Source organism: Oratosquilla oratoria, chromosome 9, assembly GCF_046742065.1.
Source record: "Oratosquilla oratoria isolate Oo_2021 chromosome 9, ASM4674206v1, whole genome shotgun sequence".
NCBI classification, from domain to species: Eukaryota; Metazoa; Arthropoda; class Malacostraca; order Stomatopoda; family Squillidae; genus Oratosquilla; species Oratosquilla oratoria.
The window spans coordinates 72,099,156-72,124,212 of record NC_134785.1 but is presented as its reverse complement, the minus strand read 5'-3'; the positions used below and the strand labels follow the sequence as shown (position 1 = coordinate 72,124,212).

The window sequence follows — 25,057 nt, the reverse complement described above, 5'->3', positions numbered from 1 at the left end:
TATATATATATATATATTTATATATATATATATATATTATATACATATATATATATTTACATATATATATATATATATATATATATATTTAAGATTATTTCAGACAAATGAGAGAGAATGTGGGTGGGGATTGATTGCTAAGTCGTTGCAAAAGAAAGCACATACCCTTCCTCCGGTCCTCTTTCTATCGTTACGCACAACACTATAACCCGGAATCGTAAATTCTGAGACGGAGATGATACTGTCTAACCAAGTTTCGGTGACACCGATGACTGCTGCCCTGGTCCGCCGCACTAGTAAACGGAACTCGTCTATCTTAGGTAGAAGGCTTCTGGCATTCAAGTGCTTGAAGTGGAGGCCCCGCTTGTTGAAGCAGTTGAATTCGTCCCCGGGTGTTGACTGGGGCGGGGCACAGCGATCGGGGTTAACAGGTGTAGGGTCATCCTTACCATCGGGTATGGGGGGTCCTGGTAGTTCTTTGAGTGTACACCCATTGCAAGTGAAGTGGAGAATGTCCTCATTCACCAAGGCAGCATTGTAGGTTTCGAGAGAAATTCCACAACACTTGATATGAGTCCATTCCCCACATGACTTGCAGCTAATGGCTCTACTGTTGCGACGGACTCCTTTTAGACAGCTTACACATGGGTGTTTTGGGACTCTCGTTGCAGCTGGGCCAAGACAGGGAAGTATATCACCACAGAGAAGGGGGGCGTAGGACACCAGAAGCTAGGAAGTGTTGATTTTTCTCTTCGATGTTATATGAGAACTTCCCCTTTCTGTAGATAAACGAATCTGACGCCACTTTCTGCCTTCTGTTCTTGAGGCAGGCGGGGGAAGGAACTAGCACAGAGGATGGTGCTTAAAAGAGATCCTTGAGCTTCTGTCTCTCACCAAAATGTTAGAGAGGAGCGGAGGGTAACCAGCAATGCCCACTGCAACGTATGAAGGTTGACCACTTGCAGCTACGTTGATCAGCAAGACCGCCCCCAGCAGGGCTAAAAGCATACCGGTCATCCCTGACGCCATGTCGTAAATTTTCACGTGTATACACTATTCACGGCACCGATTGCGAACTCTTGAACTGGAGACACTTAAAACGCGTACCCGCAACAACAACTTCGGACCCACTCGGGGATTTAAACAAGTCATTTAAGATTACTTCTCTGTGCCAGGTTTATCCTTTCCGCCCTTACTACTATGTGCAGTAAAGTCAGGATGATTAAAAGTTTGGAAATAAAATCGGAAAGAGAAGAAAGAGAAGGAAATAAAATCGGAAAGAGAAGAAAGAGAAGGAAATAAAATCGGAAAGAGAAGAAAGAGAAGGAAATAAAATCGGAAAGAGAAGAAAGAGAAGGATACTAAGGAGGGAGGAGCAGGGAAGAGGAAAAGGAGGAGGGGGGAGGAGGAGACTAGGACAAGGGGAGTAGGGATGAGGAGGAGAGAGGGAGGAGGAGGTCTAGCTGTCCATAGCCGTTTATTCGGCGTGCGAGGTGTGTTTGGGGGGAGGGGGAAGGAAGGGTAGGTTGGTTTATGACCCTCAAACACTGCCACACTGGCACCCTTGTTCAACTTGTAAACAAGCTCGGCTTCGGACGTCTCGATTCTTCCTTTCAAATTTCAAATTTGTTTTCCTAATTGTAGCTGCCAGTGGCTCAGTAGTCACTGCATCTGTGAGCGATGCATAGATTATCCATTCACAACTCCCTTAGAAACATATCCCCTCCTTTGGCACTCCCCCCGCGCGATAAAACCCCCCAAAACACGGAAGCCACGCGCACACCGTCCGCATTACTCTTTAGTTCGGGGATCTCTTTTCTATGAGATATGTAGTTTCCACCTGTATTTGTTAATTCAAAAATGGGTACATTTTCACTAGAGGCATAGCTTCAATGAATACAAGACATCCTAAAATGATCAGTAATAGTTAGTTTGATTGTGAAGTTATTAGAGGAGCACTTTTGTTGTTACAGCAACTACCCATAAAATACATTTTGGTATATATATATATATATATATACATATATATGTATATATATATATATATATATATATATATATATATATATGTGTGTGTGTGTGTGTGTGTGTGTGTGTGTGTGTGTGTGTGTGTGTGTGTGTGTGTGTGTGTGTGTGTGTGTGTGTGTATATATATATATATACATATATATATATATATATATATATATATATATATATATATATATATATTATATGTATATATAATGTATATTACAATGGACATGTATGATATCAGTTTTCTATCCTGCGTAGCGTTCAGGTAGGACTATAGTCTACTATTCTGGGATTATTTCTGATGGAATGACCTAGTTTTCTGTTGTCTCTATGAGAAATAGTTAACATACGGGTATATTCTAATGCTGGACAAGGTTGATATGACTGTTTGCTGTTTATCAATTCATTTTGTTCCATTATGTTATGAGTTAGATGTTGCTAATATTTGTTTCGTCGATGTTCGTGAACGATTATTGGCTACATTTTTGTGGGAAATTTTTATTTTTGTGAATGATGCTGCTGTTCCTATCATCACTCTTGTACATATATTATGATAATCTGTGGGTTTTGTTGTTTGTTCAATGTTGTTAACCTTCGAGTCTAAAAACAATGTAAGTTTGAGGTGGGGAGTTTTGAGGACGTGTCTTTCTTGAAATTTGTGTGATATATTTTTGTATCTTGTTTGGGTTTGTCTGAGTTATATCGTTTCAGAGTTGAGTTGATAAAGAGAGAATATTTTGTCTGTTGAGTTTAGACTAATATATTGGAGATGGTTATATTATGTTGGCAATAGATGGAGTTAGTATATTTTTGAGTTTGATATAATCGTGTATTATTCCTGGGTGTCACGGTCAGAAGGAAGTAGAGAAGATATTTATATAGTGGAAAAGAAATGCACAACGTCTGTGGGTGGAATAATTTTATTGTAATTGCATGGTTTTAAGTGTTGGTTTTGTTCATTGTGGGATTTGTCGTTTTGTTTTTCTTATTTTGTCTTATTTTATCATATGCTGGCTCTGGGTGGCAGGGCTGAGGAGGGGTTTGTACTGAGTTAAGTATTTTGTTGGGTGTGAGTTAGTCTGATTTAGTATAAGGTTTACGTGACATTGAGTTGTTATACTGTATATGGGTTGATTGTTTGAGTACATGATGGCAGAGGTGATATTGTAGCTTGTATTTGTCTTTGATATTTATATAGAGTGAGTTTGGAAAAATCTCGTAAGTAAAGAATGCATTGGGAGATGTGTTAGCATGTAATTATTGATTTCTATATATACATGAGATTTGATATGTTTACATGGTGTTTGGTATTATTGAATCTTATATCTGTTATTCGTGGTATATGTTTGTTTGTATTAGTTTATTTGTATTAGCTGTTGGTTCATATGTACATTTGTTTTTGGTAGATCTATGTGGATTGGAGATTTTTTTGTGTATTATCTACTTTACATCTTATGAATGTAGATTTTGTTGTATGCTATGTTGATTTGAAGAATTTGTAGTAAATTATGTGATCACTTTATGTCCTGGTATGTGGGATCTGTTTAATGTATTAATCAATAATTGTTTCTCTTATATGTGTATGCACTTATTGTTTTGAATATTGATTCATGTGTTTATACATTTGATGGCTGTTAATTTTACTTGTAGATTGTATATTTTTGTATATTTCTCTTGATATATATGTATATACTTATTAGTGTATCTACCTACTGATGCATGTGTGTAATTATTCTTACAGTATTTATTAGTTTGTGGATATCTTAGGAGCGTAAGTGTGTGTAATTTCATTTATTATCTACATTTCGCGTAACGAAAGCTGAAGAGTTTTGCACCTTGGATAGCCTGGATAGCACTGTGGGTAGCTGGAGACTGACGGTAGGCTGATGACGGTAGGCTGACGGTAGGTGATGTTGTAACTATTGTTGACGTTGCAGTTTTCCAGTGCTGGGTCGCGGTGGAGCGAGTGGTTGAGGTGGTGGGTGCGGTTGGAAGGTTGAGGAGGGTAGAGTTGACCGACGTGGAAGGGCTCGCTCAACTGGGGCTGATGTGGTCAAGCGAGGGGTAGCTCATCCGACGCGAAGTTCCTGGTCCTCAAGGGGGTGGAGAGCAGGCTCTCGGCCGGATCCGTATGAGGTGAACTAGAAAGATTAAAGGTGATTAGTGGATGTACGTTTTCTATCGTGCGCAATGTTCAGGTAGGACTGGTGACGTCAGTTGGGGACGGGGTATGTGGAGATGCCTCCAGACGAGTCTCATCGGCCTGTGGTGCTATGCGTCTTGACTTAAGTCTGTACCAGGTCGACCTTCAAGTCGGTGCGCTGGATCTCTACGGCTTATTGGAGTCGTCTGGTTCTGTTTGAGAAGTAGAGAGGTCAGTGGTATTACTTACCGAGTGGGTCGTTTGCTGAGCTTGCGATTTGCGTTGATTGTCAGATTGTCGCCTCGGGGGAGGACGGTTGGTGGAGGGGGTGGTGTATAGATGTGTCGCTCGCTTGGAAGCGTGCTGAATGGAATCTTGTGGCTAGTTAACTCGATTCCGTGAGTTTGATTGAAGATGTAGTTTTAAATCGAATCTTTTCGATTTCACCACCGATTTTAAGGTAACTACAACTGCAGGTCACACCCGTGTCAATCGGCAGATGTTCCTAAAGTCCGAATGTCGTCTCGTAGGGAGTGGCTGGTGGAGGGTGGTGTATAGTTGTGCCGCTCGTTTGGAAGCTACTGAAGCTGGGCCGGGGATGAAAACGCCTGTTTGAAGTCTAGAAGTTGATGCGCTGGGCTTGCTTAAAGTCTTGTGATTTGATTTAAGCTTGATGCATTGCTTATTGGAAGGTGTATGGAGCTGAATGGAATCTTGTGTGTTTGAAGTTTGATGTGTTGAGTTGGTTGAAGTTGCTGGGAATCGCTACTCTGGGTTGACGATTTTAGTAGTTGCTTTTTCTTCGTACAGCGGTCTCTCTTCAGACTGCGTATTCTCCTCGGATTGATAGGAAACTGCCACCAGGTGGTTTAAAATCGAATGCCTTTCAATTTCACCACTAATGCGGTTTGTGTGGGAACACCGGCGGGTTCAAGGGGTGCAGTCGGAGGACAGCAGACCTGGTAGGCGACGACGATTGTAGTCGGGTCTCTTGGCTTGAGCGGCTGAGGGCGATGATTTTAGTCAGGCAGTCTCTTCGGGTCGAAGTGGGAACACCACCTGCCACCATTTATGTAGCAGGGGCTACATATGGGGCAGTGCGAGCGGGTTCTTCGGTGGGCGTGGGTTGAACGGCTGAAGACGACGGTTTTAGCCAGGTAGCCTCTTCGGGTTGGCGTGGGAACACCGCTTCTCACTATTTATGTAGCAGGGAATATATATGGGGTAGAGTTTCTAAGGATGGGTTCCTTGAAATGGGGGGTGTTCTTTTTCAATTTGATTTATTTTCAGATACGAATACACACACACACACACACACACACACACACACACACACACACACACACACACACACACACACACACACACACACACATTTATATATATATATATATATATATATATATATATATATATAATATATATATATATCATATATATACATATTTATATATATTATATATATATATATATATATATATATATATATATATATATATAGAGAGAGAGAGAGAGAGAGAGAGAGAGAGAGATAAGGGAGAGGGTCTCCCTACCTCTACCAATTAGGTCCTTGACCTAAGCAGGCCTATTCTATCACGGGCACAGCCGTTATTATAAGAACGAAAGATGCTAAGGTAAGCATGTTAGTGTAGGTTGCCGTATGGGAGATGTGTTTGTCATTAAACAAGTGTTAGTTCCATTGTATGGGGTTTAGTTATATTATTGGTGGATATGGCTAGAAATGGTGTATATATTGAAGTTAAGATGATGTAATTGGGGTAGGTATAATGAAGGAGTCAATGGAGTCTGATGACATTAGGTATTTCGTGGTGGGTGGTGACGTTGTTGTCTGACATTGCATTTCTTGAGTCGTGTTTTGACATTTGGGAATTTGTGAGGTCTGCAAGATTGGGGTCTTGCTAAAGACGAGTACCATCTCGCAAGTGTGTGGATTACGTGCATCATTAGTGATGGTTAGAGAGAGTCACGGTTACCCCAATTCTATTTTTACTTATTTATTATGAATATGGAATATTTTCTGTTTGATTTCTTGGTCTGTAGATAGTTTGTGAAGCGAAGTGTCCGGATAATCATATATGGTGTGGACCCCTGGAATCGGACAAGTGCGTCACGAAAGCTTGGCGCTGTGATGGCCTAGTCGACTGCGAGAAGAGTAATGTGGATGAGGTATTTTGATTTATCTATATGCTTGTTATCTTATATCTATTTGTCTTGTTTTGCTTTGTCTATTCTTATTGATTTATTCCTGGTTATTTATTTGTATATTTTTTTCTTGTAAGTCTTTATTTAATCTAATTTCCAAATTATATTTATATATATATTTTTTTACGTTATTTTATTTCTATTTTATTTTCATACATTATCCATAACGAGAGTGGCGTAGTTAATGTTAATCTATTGTCTTATTCACATCAATTTTATTTCTAAAGGACTGGGTAGGCTACTGATTTCAGTGTCATTTGCCCTGTAATCTAAATGACTGACATTTCAGATTAAATATGAAATTGTTAGAAAATTTTCCAGAAAAATAAATTTATACTATTTACATCTTCTTATATATTAGTCAATCTTTACTGTTTTGGTCAGTAGAAAGATATTCCTACGCTAAACCGATTTTCCATATTTGTTTGTTCAGTTGGAAAGAACTACTCACAATCACTATAAAAATCCCTCTTCTCTCAAAAAATGACTCGAAAATACCCAGATTCACTGAGAAAAAATATCAGCCTGTGATTTAGCCATTTTCATTATGATGTTTGGATTGGTAAGACGGTTCCAAAGTCATGTGGTTAAATACGTAAGCAGAAGACGACATTACGTCATCGCATTTATGCCTTTTTTTTCGTTCTGTTTCTTTTCTGTGAGCACAGGTGAACTGCGCTGCAAAGGACTGTGAATCTGACCGATTCTGGTGCGCAGCTGACAACCACTGTGTCTATGGTCTCTCCAGGTGCGATGGAAAAGTGGATTGCAGTGATGCTGCGGACGAGGTAAGAGCCGTTACTTCTGCTTCATTTTCAATTTGAATTTCCTGTTTGTGAACCCCAAAGCTATTATTGCTAACGAAAACATTTCATGGTGTTTGCTGTATCTAACTTCTTTAGGCCACGTCACACTACGCGCCTTTTACCCGCCCTGTGCTCAAACAGTGAAGGCCCGTCATACTGCGCGTCAAATCGTGGGGAAGTGCCCCTGGCGGTCCCCGCAACACACTCAAATTGAGGCGCGCCGGGCACGTGACTCGCGCCACTGTCCTCCCAGCAGTGGTGACGCGCAACAGAAGACCCACTCATGTCACAGAAGTCGCAGCTCTACTGGCTTCGTGAGGACGTTGTTCAACGAATAGAAATGTACAAGGATAACGGCAAGAGAGACACTCTTGTGCAAAGACAGAAATGCCAGGAATGAACCGAGTAGCGTGCGTCATTCACCAACGGCAATGAGCCACCGGGTGAAAGTCGCGCGATTGTCACTCCCGCGCCAAGCCACCCTGACGCGTAGTGTGACGTGGCCTGGGCTCATTGCCGCAGGTGAATGACGCACGCTACTCGGCTCATTCCTGGTACTTCTGTCTTTGTACAGGTGATGTTTTACTTGTCACAGTCACACGTTATCCGTTGAACAACATCCTCACGATGCTATTGCAGCTGATATATCTGTGACATGGTGGTTTTATTCACCCCCCCTCCCGCATCCGACCTACTTAAGGACCAAAAGGTCTCCTGTGGGTATGCTCTTCCTTTGTATTCCTTTATAAATAAAACGAGATAAAACATAAATGAATAAACGAATATATAAAGTACAACTAAATAAATTACTATAAAATAGGTAAATAAATATATGCGATAAACAAAGATAATCTAATCTATTGTATTTGTCAACGGATTTACTAAGCAATTCATTCTCCTTTGAAATGTTTCTATTTCCACTCGTATGTATACTTTATATTACCTCTCTTCCTTCTTCTTTTTTTATCTAGTTTTAATAGACTTGCTACTTTTGATAAGAAAAAAAAAAATATGCGTTAACATTGACTTTCTTATATAATTTCTTATTATTCTTTATACCTAAACCAATTATACGATTTATAGTTTTGAAATAACTACAGTACCTCTGATACACAACTGAAAACAGGTTAGGTTGGGTTGAGTTAGGTTAGTACTGTAAGTTAGGTTAGTTTAGTTAGGTTAGGCTGGTTAGATTAGTGCTATAGGTTATGTTATGTTAGGTTGGTTATTTTAGGTTGGTTAGGTTAGGTTATTTAGGTCAGACTAGGTAAGGTTAACTTAGGTTAGGTTAATGCTATAGGACTAGGTTAGGTTCAATTAGGTTAATGCTATAGAGCTAGGTTAGGTTAGGTTAAGTTAGGGTAAGTTAGGTTGGTGCCATAGGTTAGGTTAAATTGGTTTAAGTTAGGCTAGGTTTGGTTAGGTTGGTTAAGTTTAAGTTAGGTTAGGTTAGGTTAGTGCTATAGGTTTGATTAGGCTGGTTATGTTAAGTTAGGATAGTTTAGGTTGGTTTGGTTAAGTTTATCTAAGTTTGGCTAGGTTAGGTTAGGTTAGTGCTATAGGTTAGGTTAGGATGGTTAGGTTAGTAATTAGGCTAGGTTAGGTTAGGTTAAGTTAGTCTAGATTAGGTTGGATAGGCTAAGTTAGCTTAAGCGTAGGTTAGGTTAAGTTGGATAGGTTGAATTATACTGCGACTGTCCCTCTGTTATGCTGTTCCCCAAGCCCTTGTTACTGTCCTGTACCATTTCTCTGAATATTCATTTCCTTTTTTCGCCTACCCTGTGGTGGGGGATAGAATGTTGCCACCAAGTTTTCCCACTTGAATCGTAAGAGGCAAGAAAAACGGGACGGGGATTAGCATTAGGCCTCTTTCTCCCTGTAGCCCCACAGGGGACATTCTTAAAAAAAGTAAAGACATTAAAGGGTCTAGGATTTTTCCAACCTGTACCATAAGGTTTGGGTCTTTTAATGTGCATGGATGTAGTACAGATGAGAGTAAAAGGGAAGAGATAGGCAGTATATTTGTGAGAAGAAAGATGGATGTGTTGGCTTTGAGTGAAACTAAGTTGAGAGGGAGGGGCGAGTGTGAGTTTGGGAGTGTAGTTGGGAGGTTCTCAGAAGTGAAGAGAGGACGAGGGAGAGAAGGGGTGGCTATACTAGTAAGTGAAGAGATAGGTAAGCTTGTAGTGGAGTGGAAGGAGTTGCTTCAAGGTTAATGTGGATGAAGATGAAACTGGGAAAGGAGATGTGGGTTTTTGTAAGTGCATATGGGCCTGGTAGTGAAAAGAGTGTAGAAGAAAGGGAGGCTTTTTGGATAGATTTAAATGAGTGCATAGAGGGATTAGGGAGAAACGTCAATGTAGTAGTATTGGGAGACCTTAATGCTAGGGTAGGAAATAAACCAATAAACGGAGTGGTTGGGAAATGTGGAGTTCCAGGAAAGAATCATAGTGGAGAGTTGATGGTGAAGATGTGTCTAGAAAGAGAGTTGATGATAGCAAATACAGTGTTTAGGAAGAAAGTCAAGCATAAGTACACATGGGAGAGAGTGGTGGATGGAAGGGTGGTAGATAGAGCGTTAATGGACTATGAAGTGGAAGATAGGAGTGTAATACAAAGAGTTAAGGATGTACATGTTCTAAGGGGAGAGAATAGGGAATATCAGATCGTTTTCTGGTGGAAGGTAAGTTGAGAGTGGAGGATAGATGGAGAAAGAGGAAAAGGACAAAAGGTAGGAAGGTGCTTAGAGTGAACTGCTTAAATGAGAAAGCAAAGGAGAAGTAGTACAAAAAGAAGCTGAGAGAGGAGTGGGAGGGAGTGCAGGATAGAGTAGAACTAGAAGTGGAGAAGGAATGGGGATTGTTCAAAGAGAGTCACAAGATGTGCAAAGAAGGTGTGTGGAACAAGGAGGACGGGAGGAAATAGGAGAAAGGGTAGTGAGTGGTGCGATGAGAAAGCAAAGAAGGTTGTAGAACAAAAGAAGCGAGCTTCACAGATTGGTTACAAAATGGGACGAGGGAGTCATATGAGAGGTACAAAGAAAAGAGAAGAGAAGTAAAGCATAAGATAAAGGAGGCAAAGAGGAGAGCAAATGTGAAATGGGATAAGAGTATGACAGAAAATTTTGAAAGTAATAGAAAGATGTTTTGGAAAGAAATTAATGGAGGAAGAGGAGACGAATCATGTAGAGAAGAAAAGGTAAAAGGTGCAGATGGAGAGGTGATAATTGAAGAGAAGGCATTAAGAGGAAGATGGGCAGAGTATTTCAGGGAGATGATAAATGTGAAGGAGGATAGGGAAGGAAAGATAGCTGCTGTGGGAAGCGCTAAGAAAATGACCGTGATGAGTGGGGAAAATGGAGGAGAAATAAGGAAGGATGAAGTAGATGATGAGAGCAGGTAAAGCACTTGGTCTGGATGGATGTCATGCAGAATGTCTGAAAAAAAAAAGGAAGTGCAGTGATGGTGGACTGGCTGGTGAGGTTATTTAATGTTTCTTTAAGAGAGGGTAGAGTGCCGGAGGACTGGAGAAGTGCCTGTATAGTTCCAATTTACAAGGGAAAAGGGGACAAGTATGAGTGTAGTAGTTTCAGAGGGATCAGCTTGTTAAGTGTAGTTGGGAAGGCTTATGGGAGGATCTTGATTGAGAGGATTAGGAGAGGAACAGAGGGAGTAATTAGTGAGGAAGAGTGTGGGTTTAGGACAGGTAGAGGTTGCGTAGATCAGGTTTTTGTGGTAAGACATATATATGAAAAAGCTATAGGAAAATATAAGAATGTTTTTTGGGCTTTTATGGATTTGGAAAAGGCTTATGACAAGGTAGACAGGAAGGCACTGTGGAAGGTATTGCAGACATACGGGATAGGAGGAAAGCTTCTAGGAGCTGTCAAGAGTTTTTACGAGAGTAGTAGAGCGTGTGTCACGATTAGAAATGGAGAGAGTGAGTGGTTTGAGGTAAAGGTGGGACTTCGTTAGGGATGTGTTATGTCGCCTTCTGTTGAGTTTATACGTGGATGGGGTGGTGCGAAAGGTAAATGCAAGGGTTGTGGGTCAGGGATTGGAAATGGTTAAAGAAAATGAAGAAACGTGGGAGATAAGGCAGCTGTTGTTTGCTGACGACACTGCGCTTGTAGCAGGATCAGAGGAGGGATTGAGGAAGTCAGTGACAGGGTTTGGGAAAGTGTGTGAAAGAAGGAAGTTGAAGATAAATGTGGGTAAAAGTAAGGTGGTGAGATGTACAAAGGGTGAAAGTGGCAGCAGACTGGAAGTGATTATTAAGGGAGAGAGACTGGAGGAAGTGGATATTTTTAGATACTTGTGAGTGAATGTGGTTGGAAAGGGAGGGGTGGAGGTGGAGGTAGAATTTAGATTGAGAGAAGCGAGTAAATGTCTTGGTGGATTAAAAAGTGTAATGATATATAGACATTCGGGAATGGATACTAAGAGGAGATTATATGAAGGAGTGATTGTGCCGACGGTACTGTATGGGGCAGAAACATGGAGCATAAGAGAGGAAGAGAGATGAGTTTGAATGTGTTTGATATGAGGTGCCTGAGAAGTATGATAGAGTGAGAAATGAGGTGAAGAGGAAAACGGGGGTGGGAAAGGAGTTGGGAGATAGGGTGGATGAAAGAGTATTGGGATGGTTTGGACACATGGAAAGAATGAGTGAAGAAAGACTAGTAAAAGAGGTGTGGAAGACAGATGTGGAAGGAGTGAACATGAGTGGGCGACCTAGGATGAGATGGATGGGTGGGGTAAAAGGGGCTTTGGGGAAGAGTGGAATGTATTTTGAGGAAGGACGGGAGAGCAAGGGTGAATGGAGAATGGTTGTATATGGATGATGTTGTGATCCATGAGGTGGAATGGGTGGCGGATGGGGGGTGAGGGAGTATGTGTGAGAAAAAAATTGACGCAGCCCAAAGGGATTTCTCCCCGTCTTCTCCTTTTCTGCATAAGGGGACCGAGAGGGGGTGTCGTCGATTTCATGTAGCGGCCTTGTTGTGGATATGCTGTGTCTTGCGACACTGCTTCTGACCCAGGGCAGTGGACAAGATGCAGGGATGACCCGTCATCTAGGAGGTGCCAAGATAAGAGGGAGAGAAGAGGGTGGAGGGGAGTGGAGTGTGTAGGGGATGGAATGGGTGGGAGTAGTTTTTATGTCTTTGTTTTTTGGCTACCTCCCTTATAAGGGAGAAAAAAGCCTTTGGTATATGTATGTATACATACATACATATACCAAAAGCTTTTTCCTCCTTACACGGGGGGTTGCCAAAAGGAAAAAGGCATAGAAATCACTCCCACCCATTCCATTTCCTATATATTCCACTCCCCTCCACCCTCCTCCCTCCCTCCTATCTTGGCACCTCCTGGATGACGGGTCATCCCTGCATCCTGTCCACTGCCCTGGGTCAGAAGCAGTGTCGCAAGACACAGCACATCCACAGCAAGGCCGCTTCATAAATTCGACGACCCCCCCCCTCTCCGTCCCCTCATGCATAAAAGGAGAAGACGGGGAGAAATCCCTTCGGGCTGCGTCAATTCTTTTTCTCATAAATACTTCCTCACCCCCATCCCCCACCCACTCCCCATCATGCATCACAGTCTCATCTATACACAACCCTTCTCCATTCACCCCTATCTTCTGTCCTCTCCTGTCCTTCCTCAACAGACATTCCTCTCTTTTGTAAAGCCCCTTACACCCCATCCACCCATCTCATCCTAGGACGCCCCCTCATATTCATTCATTCCACCTCCGCCTTCCACACTTCTTTTACCAATATTTCTTCACTCATTCTTTCCATGTGTCCAAACCATCCTAATACTCTTTCATCAACCCTATCTCCCAGTTCCCTTTCCACCCCTGTTCTCCTCCTCACCTCCTCATTTCTCAGTCTATTTAGCCTAGTAACCCCTATCATACTTCTCAGACATTTCATCTCAAACACATTCAAACTCCTTCTCTCTTCCTCTCATGTTCCATGTTTCTGCCCCGTACATTGCTGTTGGCACAATCACTCCTTCATATAACCTCCTCTTAGCATCCATTCCCAGATGTCTATTTCTCATTACACTTTTTAATCCGCCAAGACAATTGACTCGCTTCTCTCAATCTACATTCTACCTCCAACCCCACCTCCCTTTCCTGTTATATTCGCACCCAAGTATCTGAAACTATGCACTTCCCCTTAATGCTCACTTCCAGCCTACTGTCACTCTCTCCCCTTGTAAATCTCATCCCCTTACTTTTGCCCACATTTATCTTCAGCTTCCTTCTTTCACACACCTTCTCAAACTCTGTCACTAACTTCCTCAATCCACCCTCTGATCCTGCTACAAGCGCAGTGTCGTCATTAAACAACAGCTGGCTCACCTCCCACTTTTTTCCATTTTCTTTTATCATCTCCAACCCCTGACCCACTACCCTTGCATTCACCTCTCGCACCACCCCATCCATGTAAAGATTGAACAGCCAGGGTGATACAACACACCCCTGACGAAGTCCCACCTTTACATCAAACCATTCATTCTCTGTGCATTTACCTAGTTGTATCTTATGGGAACGGGAGTTATGGTCGTGGTGACCCATCTTTGTCCAGTTCTCTCTCTCTCTCTCTCTCTCTCTCTCTCTCTCTCTCTCTCTCTCTCTCTCTCTCTCTCTCTCTCTCTCTCTCTCCAGGTCTCTTCTATAACTATCCTTTTTTGAGTTTCTTTAACTATCCTTTTTGAGTTTCTTATCATGCCCCCCTCTATTTCTCTTATCCCAAAGCAAGTCCTCTCAATCAAGGACTTCTATGTTTTTCATGAATCTGTAAATGGTCAGCAGATTGCCTCTTTCTCTTCTTTGTTCCAAAGTTGGTAATTTTGATTTAGCCAGGCTCTCCTCATATGACAGGTTTGAAAGTTTTGGGGCCATTTTCATGACTACTCTCAGGATTCATTCAATTTTCTTTATATTCCTTTTGGTACTTGGGTGACCATAGTATTACAGCATGCTCCAGTCTAGGCCTTATTTGTTTCACTAGTATTTTTTTAACCATTTCTTCATCTAGATTGATAAAAGCCACCTATATTGATCTTAGCAAGTTATAAGATTCTCCAATAGTTTTATTTATCTGTTTATCAGGGGACATGTCATTTGAGATAACTACTCTCAGGTCTCTTTCAGATCCCAATTTATTTATTTCCTTTGTTCCAATTCTATATTGTCCTGATATTCTTTTTTTAACTATTTCCAAAATCCATTATACTACATTTTTCAATGTTGAAGTCTACTTCCCACTTTTGGCTCTATTTCCAAGTGTTGTTTGGTCCCTCTGTAGTGATTCACAATCGGTTCAGTCTTCACTTTCCTCAACAATTTAGCATCATCTGTAAAGAAGCTCGTGTAACAATCCACATCTTCATCCACGTCATTCACATAAATAACAAACATTATTGGAGCCAGTATCGATGCTTGTGGAACTCTACTAATCATTTTCCACGTTGAATTCTTTACTCTCAGTACTACCTTCATTTTCTGCCATACAAAAAATTCTCTATCCAGATTAGTAATTTACCTTGTATTCCTCCTTTGTTTTCAAGCTTTTTAATCATTTTTGTGTGGTACTGTATTTACCTAGTTGTATTTTACGGGACGAGAGCTATGCTTGTAGTGACCCATTTTTGTATCTCTCCACATCCAGTTTATTCTTAAAATCATGTATAGTTCTGGCATTCACTGTTTCTCCGTTTAGTTTGTTCCAGACATCAATCACTATGTGGGAAGCTATTCTTTTTTTAGGTCTCTTCTGTATCTGTCTTTCTTTAGTTTCTTTCTGTGTCCTCTTGTTTCTCTTCTGTCCCACTTTGATAAGTCGTCTCTATCGAGAATTTCCAACCCTTTCATAATTCTGTAAATGGTCAACAAATCACCTCTTCCTCTTCTCTGTTCTAGTGTTGACAGATGTAATTTCTCCAATCTTTGTTCGTATGTCAAATTTGACAGTGTAGGTGCCATTTTTGTCACTGCTCTTTGAATTCTTTCTCATTTCTTTATGTTCTTCTTTGTGCTAGGTGCCTACAGTGTTGTAGCATATTCTAGTTTAAGTCTTATCAGTGTAATAACTATTTACTTTACCATCTCATCTATGTAGTCTTCTCCTTTTCTGCATGGGGGGACGGAGAGGGGGGGTCGCCGAATTTATGAAGCGGCCTTGCTGTGGATGTGCTGTGTCTTGCGACACTGCTTCTGACCCAGGGCAGTGGACAGGATGCAGGGATGACCCGTCATCCAGGAGGTGCCAAGATAAGAGGGAGGGAGGAGGGTGGAGGGGAGTGGAATATATAGGAAATGAAATGGGTGGGAGTGATTTCTATCCCTTTTTTCTTTTTGGCTTCCCCCCGTGTAGGGGGAAAAAGCCTTTGGTATATGTATGTATGTATCCATGTAGTCGAAGACCATGTTCACTGATCATATACCCCTGTCACACCTACGCACGGATGCCGCGGATGTCTGCGGATAGAGCATCCGCAGCCATCCGCGAGGGATCCGTGCTGTATGCGTGCTGTGTCCATGGTATCCGTGCATATGTCAGCCTCCATCCGCCGTGATCCGCCGGCATCCGCCAGCCAAATATTATATGTGAAACATAATGCACGGATTGGATAATCCGTGCGGATGAGATAAAATCCGTGTTGTATACGCTTTTATCCGTAGTCTCTCCGTACTGCCTCTGCCACGATCCGTACTCTATCTGCATTGACAATCTAGCGTTCGTCCGTACTTTGTCCGTACTGTAATAATACATCCGCACTGTATCTGCACTTTTCGTACTGCATGCGTACTCCCTCCGTAGCCTCCGTAGTCTCTACGTACTCCATACGCGGCCTCCGTGTTGCCTCCGCGCCTGGAGGTCCGTACTTTCCAGTGCCAATCGTACTGTGTCCGTGACGTCCGTAATCTTACCGTACTGCATCCGCCACCATCCGCGGGAAATCACGTCAAATTGGACCATCCGCCGCTCAATCCGTGCTGTATCCGTCTTGTCTCCGTACTGTCTACGCCAGTTTTGGCTATAATTGACAAAAATCCGTACTGTCTCCGTACCGCCATGTCCGCACTCTCTACGCGTCCATCCGCGGCATCCGTGCATAGGTGTGACAGGGGTATTAAGTTAAAAGTTTCTCCAAATAATTTATTGACATGTTTATCAGATGTCAAGTCACTTGAGATGATTACTCCCAGGTCCCTTTTTGAATCAACTTTTTTAATTTCTTTGTTTCCAATTTTATATTGACTCGATATTCTGTTTTTGCTTTTTCCAAATTTCATTATACATTTTCTAATGTTGAAATTCATCTCGCATCTCTGACTCCATTCACATTTTTTGTTTAGGTCTTCTTGCAGCAATCTGCAATCTTCTGTTTTTACTTTAGTGATTTGGCATCGTCAGCAAAGAAGTTCATAAAACAATTTACTCCCTCATCCATATAATTTATATATATATATATATATATATATATATATATATATATATATATATATATATATATATATATATATATATATATATATATCAAACATTAAAGGAGCCAATACAGAGCCTTATGGGACGCCATTCTTCACATCTTCCCAGTTCGAATTTTTGTCTCTAAGTACCACTCTCATTTTTCTCCCACTTAAGAAATCCTTCATCCATTCCAGTATCTTACCTTATAGTCCTACTACTATTTCAATTTTTCTTATCAATTTTGTGTGTGGTACTTTGTCAAAAGCCTTCTGCAAATCCAAGAAGGCGCAATCTGCCCAGCCATCTCTTGCTTGTCTTATCTCAATTAATATCGAGTCTGGGGTATTGGCTGCATGTAACTGTGGCAAAGTAGCATGCAGTTGATACTTTAGGGTCTATATGGGGCGCCCATACGGACCAGAGCCACACATCATTTTGTCTGTGATAGAGGAAAAGTCTGTACATAGAGAAATGATGACACTTTTATACTACGACTGTCCCTCCGTTATGCTGCCCCCCAACCCCTTGTTACTGTCCTGTACCATTTCTCTGAATATTCATTTTCTTTTTCGCCTACTTACCCTGTGGTGGGGGCAAAAGAATACTGCCACCAAGTATTTCCACTTGAGTCGTAAAAGGCGACAAAACAAGGGACGGGGGATGGGATTAGGAGCCTTACTACCTGTAGCCCCAAAAGGGGATATTCCTAAAAAATAAAGAAATATGTATGTAAAATTATTATTCAATTTTCTTATTATGTTGCGTGGGTGTGAACTTCTAAAATAATACCCTATTTTTACTTACTTATTATATGGAATGTTCTCTGTTTGATTTCTTGGTCTGTAGATATTTTGTGATGCGAAATGTTTAGACGATGAGATATGGTGTGGTCCCACGGAATTGGGCAAGTGCGTCCCGACGACTTGGCGCTGTGATGGTGATGTCGACTGCAAGAGGAGTCGTTTGGATGAGGTATTTCGATTTATCTTTATGTTTATTGTTTTATATCTATTTTGTTTTGTTTTGCTTTATCTATTTTCATTTCTTTCTATTTATTCATTGACATATTTCTAGCTTTATCTTTTAAGTTTCTATTTCAATCTATTTCTAACTCATTTATATATATATATATATATATATATATATATATATATATTTTTTTTTTTTTTTTTCATTTAATTTCTATTTTATCTTTAATTTACTTTAACAACAACGAGAGTGACGTAGTTAATATTAATTCATTTATTGTCTCATTTTCTATTGATTTTTTTTCAAAAGCACTTGGTACTTGTTTCAGCGTCATTTGTCCTATCATCTGAATAACGGACATTTCAGAGTAAATTGGAAATTGTTAGAAAATTTTATAGATTTATATTGTTTACATCTTCTTATCTATTGATTTATATTTACTATTACCACTGATTTGGTCAGTACAAAGATATTCCCACGCTAAACTGATTTTCCATATTTGTTTGTTCTTTTTTCTTTTCATTTCGTTTGCAGGAAAACTGCCCACATACGTGTAGAAACGATCAGATCTGGTGTGGCGGTGAGAAGTGTATTTCACAAATTTATCGTTGCGATGGTCGAGAGCAGTGTCATAATGACGAGGTAAATCCAGTCAAATTAGCTAGATATCTATACATATACTTGTATATATCCAAGCTGGATCAGATAAAAATCAAATGAAGAAATAAATAAAAACTCTACACTTTGGATCCCTAAACTTTGGCAGTCCGCATGGGATAATGGAAGTAGAAGAAAATGGAAATGTTTCACTAGTGTTTAACTTGCATAAACATAGATGAATACTAGGGACTACGATCAAACGTACTAAAAGCATAGTTAGACGGACTTGTAGTAGTTAAATGACAGTATCAAAAAGCAGCTTCATCCTCACTTTTAATTGGAAAGAACCACTCGCACTCACTGTAAAAATCCTTCCTTTCTCAAATGATGACTCGAAAATACCCAAATTCAATGAGAAAAATATCATCAGCCTGTGATTTAGCCATTTTCATGATAATATTTCAAAATTTATATATTAGATTGATAAGACGGTTGCAAAGTCACGTGATCAAATATGTCAGCCGAAGACGACATTACGTCATCGCGCTTATGACTTTTCTTTCTGTGAGCACAGGTGAACTGCACTCCAAAGGACTGTGAACCTGACCGATTCTGGTGCGCAGCTGACAACCACTGTGTCCCTAGTGGCTACAGGTGCGACGGAGAAGCGGATTGCAGTGATGCTGCAGACGAGGTAAGAGCCGTTAGTTCTGATTCATTTTCAATTTGAATTTCCTGTTTGTGAACCCCAATGCTATTGTTACTAACGAAAATATTTCATGGTGTTTGCTGCATCTCCCTTCTTAAGACCACGTCACACTACGCGCCTTTTACCCGCCCTGTGCTCAAACGGTGAAGGCCCGTCATACTGCGCGTCAAATCGTGGGGAAGTGCCCCTGGCGGTCCCCGCAACACACTCAAATTGAGGCGCGCCGGGCGCGAGACTCACGCCAATGTCCTCCCAACCAAGGTCTATATATACCAGGTCTAACCACTTCCGACCGAATTTCGAGAGTGTTGGCGCAGCGGACCCGTGACGTCTCCTGGCTGCTCAAAGTGGGGTTCGCGCGTCCCATCGCTGTTAGTTGTAGCTGGTTCGTTGCATGGACATGTTGCTGCCTCCGCTCGCACCGCTCCACGCAATTAGTTATATTCTGACAATGACGATCTATCTATACCGGTATATATAGATCTTGACAATATGGCTTATTGTACCATTAAGGGTTGTGACTCAAACCGAAGAGGAATTACGCCAAATGTAAATTTTCATTGTTTCCCTGCAAATACACACACGCACACGTGAACGTGTACACATATAAGCACACACGACGATATCTCCCCTTCCCGTAAAATACAAGTATATAAACACAGACGCACACACACACACACACACACACACACACACACACACTCACATACATGTGAACGTGTACACATATAAGCACACACGACGATATCTCCCCTTCCCGTAAAATACAAGTATATGAATACACACACACCTCTTCAAATATATATGACTCTGTAGCGCGGTTGGTAGAGTATCAGACACTGCATGCCGAGATATCGGCAGTACCTGGTTCGAATCCTACACACGATAGAATTTTTTTCAGTATCGCTGCGCTTCGAGTCGTTACTCTAACTCTCGTGGGCGGGGAGTAGGAGATGTATGTGCGTGTGAGTTCATAGATCGGACATACGAGCTCTGAGCTCTCTTCCGGGAGGGAAATAGCTGTCGATCACGAGTTCAATACGTGATCCAAAAGACCAAGATGAATCACACACACACACATGTGAACATGTACACATATAAGCACATACGACGATATATCCCTTTCCCGTAAAATACAAATATATAAACACACACACACACACACACACATATGTGAACGTTTACACATATAAGCACACACGACGATATCTCCCCTTCCCGTAAAATACAAGTATATAAATACACACACACACACACACACACACACACACACACACACACACACACACACACACACACACACACACACACACGCACGCACACACGCACACATGTGAACGTGTACACATATAGGCACACAAGATGATATCTCCCCTTCCCGTAAAATACAAGTATATAAACACACACACACACACACACACACGCACACGCGCGCGCACATTTGAACGTGTACACATATAAGCACACACGACGATATCTCCCCTTCCCGTAAAATACAAATATATAAACACACACACACATACACACACACACGCACACACATGTGAACGTGTACACATATAAGCACACACGACGATATTTCCCCTTCCCGTAAAATACAAGTATATAAATACACATACACACACACACACACACACACACACACACTGATAATAGCAATGAGCTAGAGAGAGATAAGGGGGGGGGGATATAATAGTTCCAGTCTTCCTTAGCGTTTCACAGTTTTCTTCAGTGTTTCACAAAGAGAAAGCGGAAGCAGCCAGATGACGTCAGAAGCTGCGCAGAACGGCTCAAACGGTTAGACCTGGTGTATATAGATCTTGCTCCAAACAGTGGTGAATTGGTGACGGGCGACAGATGATCCATCAAACCGCCCCATTCACCACGACACAGATGTCTCAGCCACAATAGCATCGTGTGGACGTTGTTCAACGGATAGAACTGTACAAGGATAACGTGTGCCTGTGGCAAGTAAAACATCACCTGTACAAAGGCAGAAAGGCCAGGAATGAGCCGAGTAGCGTACATCATTCACCCACAGCAATGAGTCACCGTTTGACCACAGCAATGAGTCAGGTGGGTGAATGACGCATGCTACTCGGCTCATTCCTGGCATTTCTGCCTTTGTACAGGTGATGTTTCACTTGCCACAGGCACACGTTGTCCTTTATGAATAAGGTCCTTGCGACGCCAGTGGCGCTGGGACTTCTGTGACATGGTGAGTGAGGCGGCTTGGCGGGTCTTCTGTCGCGCGTCACCAGTTCCACCACTCCTGGGAGGACTGTGGCGCGCGTCTCGTGCCCCGCGAGCCTCAATTTGAGTGTGTTGCAGGGACCGCCGGGGTGGTGGTGAATTCTCCACGATTTGATTAGTGCGACGGGGCCTTTAGAAGTAGCATAACCAAGCGATAATATTAATATCTTCTTTGACAGTGTAAGATAAGCAAGGCATGTATTATCATTGTCTCTGCCAGCGTAAATATATCTTTTCGATCTCAGTACCCCTTATTAAAAATTTTAAATTGTCGAATAAAAACAGTTTTCGGACATCAACAGGCTGGATGCGCGGGGGAGTGCGCAGAGGGAGAGGTGCTATGTCCTGACGGAGACGCCTGTGTAATCGAGGAGGCAATATGTAATGGCACGATAGACTGCTCACGGGCCAAAGATGAGGTGAGTCACTCCCGTTTTCTTTAATTGGAGTCGTGACTAAACATAATTTTATTCTATTAATTTTGTTGTTGTTTTATTCTTTACTTGATATTAAGAATCTCAGACACACACATTTGGAACGAAAATAGCGCTTGAAAATGAAAAAATTGTCTCGGCTCCTACGGGGCTCTGGTTCTAAAGATTCAAACTAGATTTAAATCTAATGTACATACCACATGTGTGTCATCTTATTAATTAGGAAGTCTGCAGCAGATTTTATGTATATCAATGTCTAGGTATATTTCATAGGAAGTATATGATCTTGGATCACCTGCTGAGCTCGTGGTCGACAGCTATTTCCCTTGTAAACGACAAAATTATGCATACACTACGATAATGGTAAATGACAGAGATTTTCTGCTTTACCGAAAAAGTCTGTGGATTTCACTTACACAATTCATGCTTACCCAAACACACTTTTATCTTTTATTTTACCTAAATTTTCAGATGTTTTGCAGCAATCAAACGTGCACGGAGAACCAATTCCACTGCAGGTACGGCGCATGCGTGGCAGGCAACGCGCGCTGCAATGGAGTCGTCGACTGTTATGATGGTTCTGACGAGGTATAATATTGTAATTCACAAATAAAGTGATAAGACTTAGTTAGAAAATGAAATTAAGTAAATCATTTAATATAATCACAACGGACTAAACACTAGCCCTATGCCTTGCATTGTAGAGAAACGTTGGACTACGAACCAACTCATCGTCGATATGACGTCATTGAAAGTCCTCTTTCTTTCAGATCTTTCATCAAACCATGAATAAACACTTGAATTAGAAATGGTAGACGCCAGATATCACCATCATCATCATAGCGTATCACGCCAGACAGACAGCCATTCAAGTGTTTTTTGGTTAATTTTTACGAGGTCAATGTTGTCTAAATTGGTTGAAAGCGGGCACGAGCTTAGGACATGGTCAATGTTCTGTTCAGTTTCTCCGCACTCGCAGGATGGGTCGGTTTTGAGGCCCCATTTAACCAGATTGTCACCAGTTCTGGCGACTCTGGATCTTGCTCTATTTAGTGTGGACACTTGGCGTCTAGGTAGCAGTGCCCCATCTGAGAGCTCCTTACTGGGTCCTTGCACTGTACTGTTAGGGAGAGTTGTGCTGTCAGACTCCTTCCACTGTTGTATTCTGTAATTGTGGAGCAACATACCAGGTGGTATCTCCTCCACGGTGGCAAAGCTCTTTCGCGACTGGTACTATTCCAGAATCACGCAAGCATGTTCTTCACTTTCGTTTCTGCATTTCAAACATTTATTTTTCTATGGAATGGTTAAAGTTAGGTTAGGAGCTATTGGACAACGTAATTTCCATGTTAGATACGCATGTTTGAATGATTCTGAAGTTTTACCGAAACTATGATGATGAGATGCGATGAAGAAGTGAGAGAAGTGATAAAAATCTATAGAAATAGAGGTTAATGAAAAAAATTTACTCCTTCTTCCTTTTTGAGAGACTTTGGCCACAGTCTTGATTCTCTGCAGACGTTGTGCTCCGAGTCGGAGTGTAGGGGACACGAGGCCCTCTTCTGGTGCGGGGACACGTGCGTCCCGGCTACCTACCGCTGCGACGGGAAGGCTGACTGCGACAGTGAAATCGACGAGGTAAGATGACACTGCAACCCTCGCCACTGCAGCAGTGAATAAAAAAGCTGCCACTGCATCCCTCACACCCCAACCACTGCAGCAGTGAAATAGTTTGATACTGCAGCAGTGAAACTGGAGGGGTAAGATTGCACTGTTCCCAATGCCCAGTACTGTTGTATATATATATATATATATATATATATATATATATATATATATATATATATATATATATATATATGTATATATATATATATATATATATATATATATGTATATATAACCTAGTATGTATGTTTACAATGTAAACTATAAACTGTCATTGTGTATTGGTTTGAAGATAAGGAGGATATTATGAATATGTAAACACAGATGAAACACAAAGTAAACACTTTATTCGATTTAGATATAAATCAGCCAAATTCATCTTATTTCTTTTATCTATTTCATTTCCCTCTCTGATTGATGCTCCCCACCCCTCCCACACCTCAGTTGAATGCCCGGGGTCATTCGCCCCTTCGGCCCCTACCTGAGAGCGCAGTTCTGCAGGAAGGAACTCGAGCTTGTCCCACGAGCTGAGACGAGGGAAGATGGGATCCACAGCGGCATGGTCCATCACCGAACGTATTGTTTGTATAGGGTTCGTTCTTGGTTTGTTTTTTCACCTTTCTTTCTTTTCATTTCATCTACAACGGACAGGAAAACTGCCCCTGGGTAAACTGCACCAATGATGAGTTTCGATGTGGCCATGGCCCCTGCATCCCAATCCACAAGCGTTGCGACGCGAATAAAGATTGCATCGATTTTTCCGACGAGGTAAGACGAACAACACTCGGCGACGATGACGACGACGTCGCTTTCCACTGAACCATTAAAGTGTACTATATTTCATTCAACCTCATACCACACGGCCCATGGAGACATTTCCTTCTGTTTTCATTGACTCCCATTACATGTTTTCATTAAAATCTAAATCTTTCCAGATTCAATGCAGCCCCAAATGTTTCCTCGACGAATGTCCAGATGGATCAGGATGCTATTTCAAATCATCTAATACTTGCGACGGAATGGTCCAGTGTCCCACTGGTATAGATGAGGTAGGCTTACACACACACACACACACACACACACACACACACATATATATATATATATATATATATATATATATATATATATATATATATATATATATATAAATATATATATATATACAAGCACCCGGCTTCGCCGGCCCTGGCTCCGCCAGGGGTGCTTCGCCTACGGCACTACGGCACCCGGACCTGGCTTCGCCAGGTGTGCTTGGCCTACGGCGTAGCTCGCTTCGCTTCGCTTGGCAATATTTCGGAAAGATTCTCTTAGCCGTATTTCGTAAAGATTCTCTTGGTAATATTTCGTAAAGGTTCTCTTGTTAACATTTGGTAAAGATTCTCTTGGCAATATTTCGTAAATATTTTCTCATTAATATTTCGTAAAGATTCTTTTATCAGAATTCCGTAAAGGTTCTCTTTTTCTTGTTAGCACCACTTTCTTTTTCCATGGTAATATTATTAACGTATTAGAAAAATATTTTTTTATGTTAGTGGAGTGCAGATTCTCTTGGCAATATTTCGTAAAGATTCTCTTAGCAATATTTCGTAAAGATTCTCTTGGTAATATTTCGTAAAGATTCTCTTGTTAACATTTGGTAAAGATTCTCTTGGCAATATTTCGTAAATATTTTCTCATTAATATTTCGTAAAGATTCTTTTGTCAGAATTCCGTAATTCCGTTTTTATGTATATAGATTCTCTT

The 25,057-nt window shown here is 41.3% G+C and overlaps 1 protein-coding gene across 2 annotated transcripts in view; it reads left to right on the top strand.

Moving 5' to 3' along the window:
• LOC143028569 (uncharacterized) overlaps positions 1-25,057 on the top strand; it is a 131,507-nt gene that overhangs the window by 4,638 nt on the left and 101,812 nt on the right. For both annotated transcript variants that reach the window (XM_076190873.1, XM_076190872.1), the window contains exons 3-12: positions 6,221-6,346; positions 7,051-7,170; positions 17,525-17,650; positions 18,182-18,289; positions 18,822-18,941; positions 21,512-21,628; positions 22,115-22,231; positions 23,162-23,281; positions 23,963-24,079; positions 24,247-24,360. In XM_076190873.1, coding sequence (XP_076046988.1) covers positions 6,221-6,346; positions 7,051-7,170; positions 17,525-17,650; positions 18,182-18,289; positions 18,822-18,941; positions 21,512-21,628; positions 22,115-22,231; positions 23,162-23,281; positions 23,963-24,079; positions 24,247-24,360 — 1,185 coding nt within the window. The remainder of the gene's footprint in view (positions 1-6,220; positions 6,347-7,050; positions 7,171-17,524; positions 17,651-18,181; positions 18,290-18,821; positions 18,942-21,511; positions 21,629-22,114; positions 22,232-23,161; positions 23,282-23,962; positions 24,080-24,246; positions 24,361-25,057) is intronic.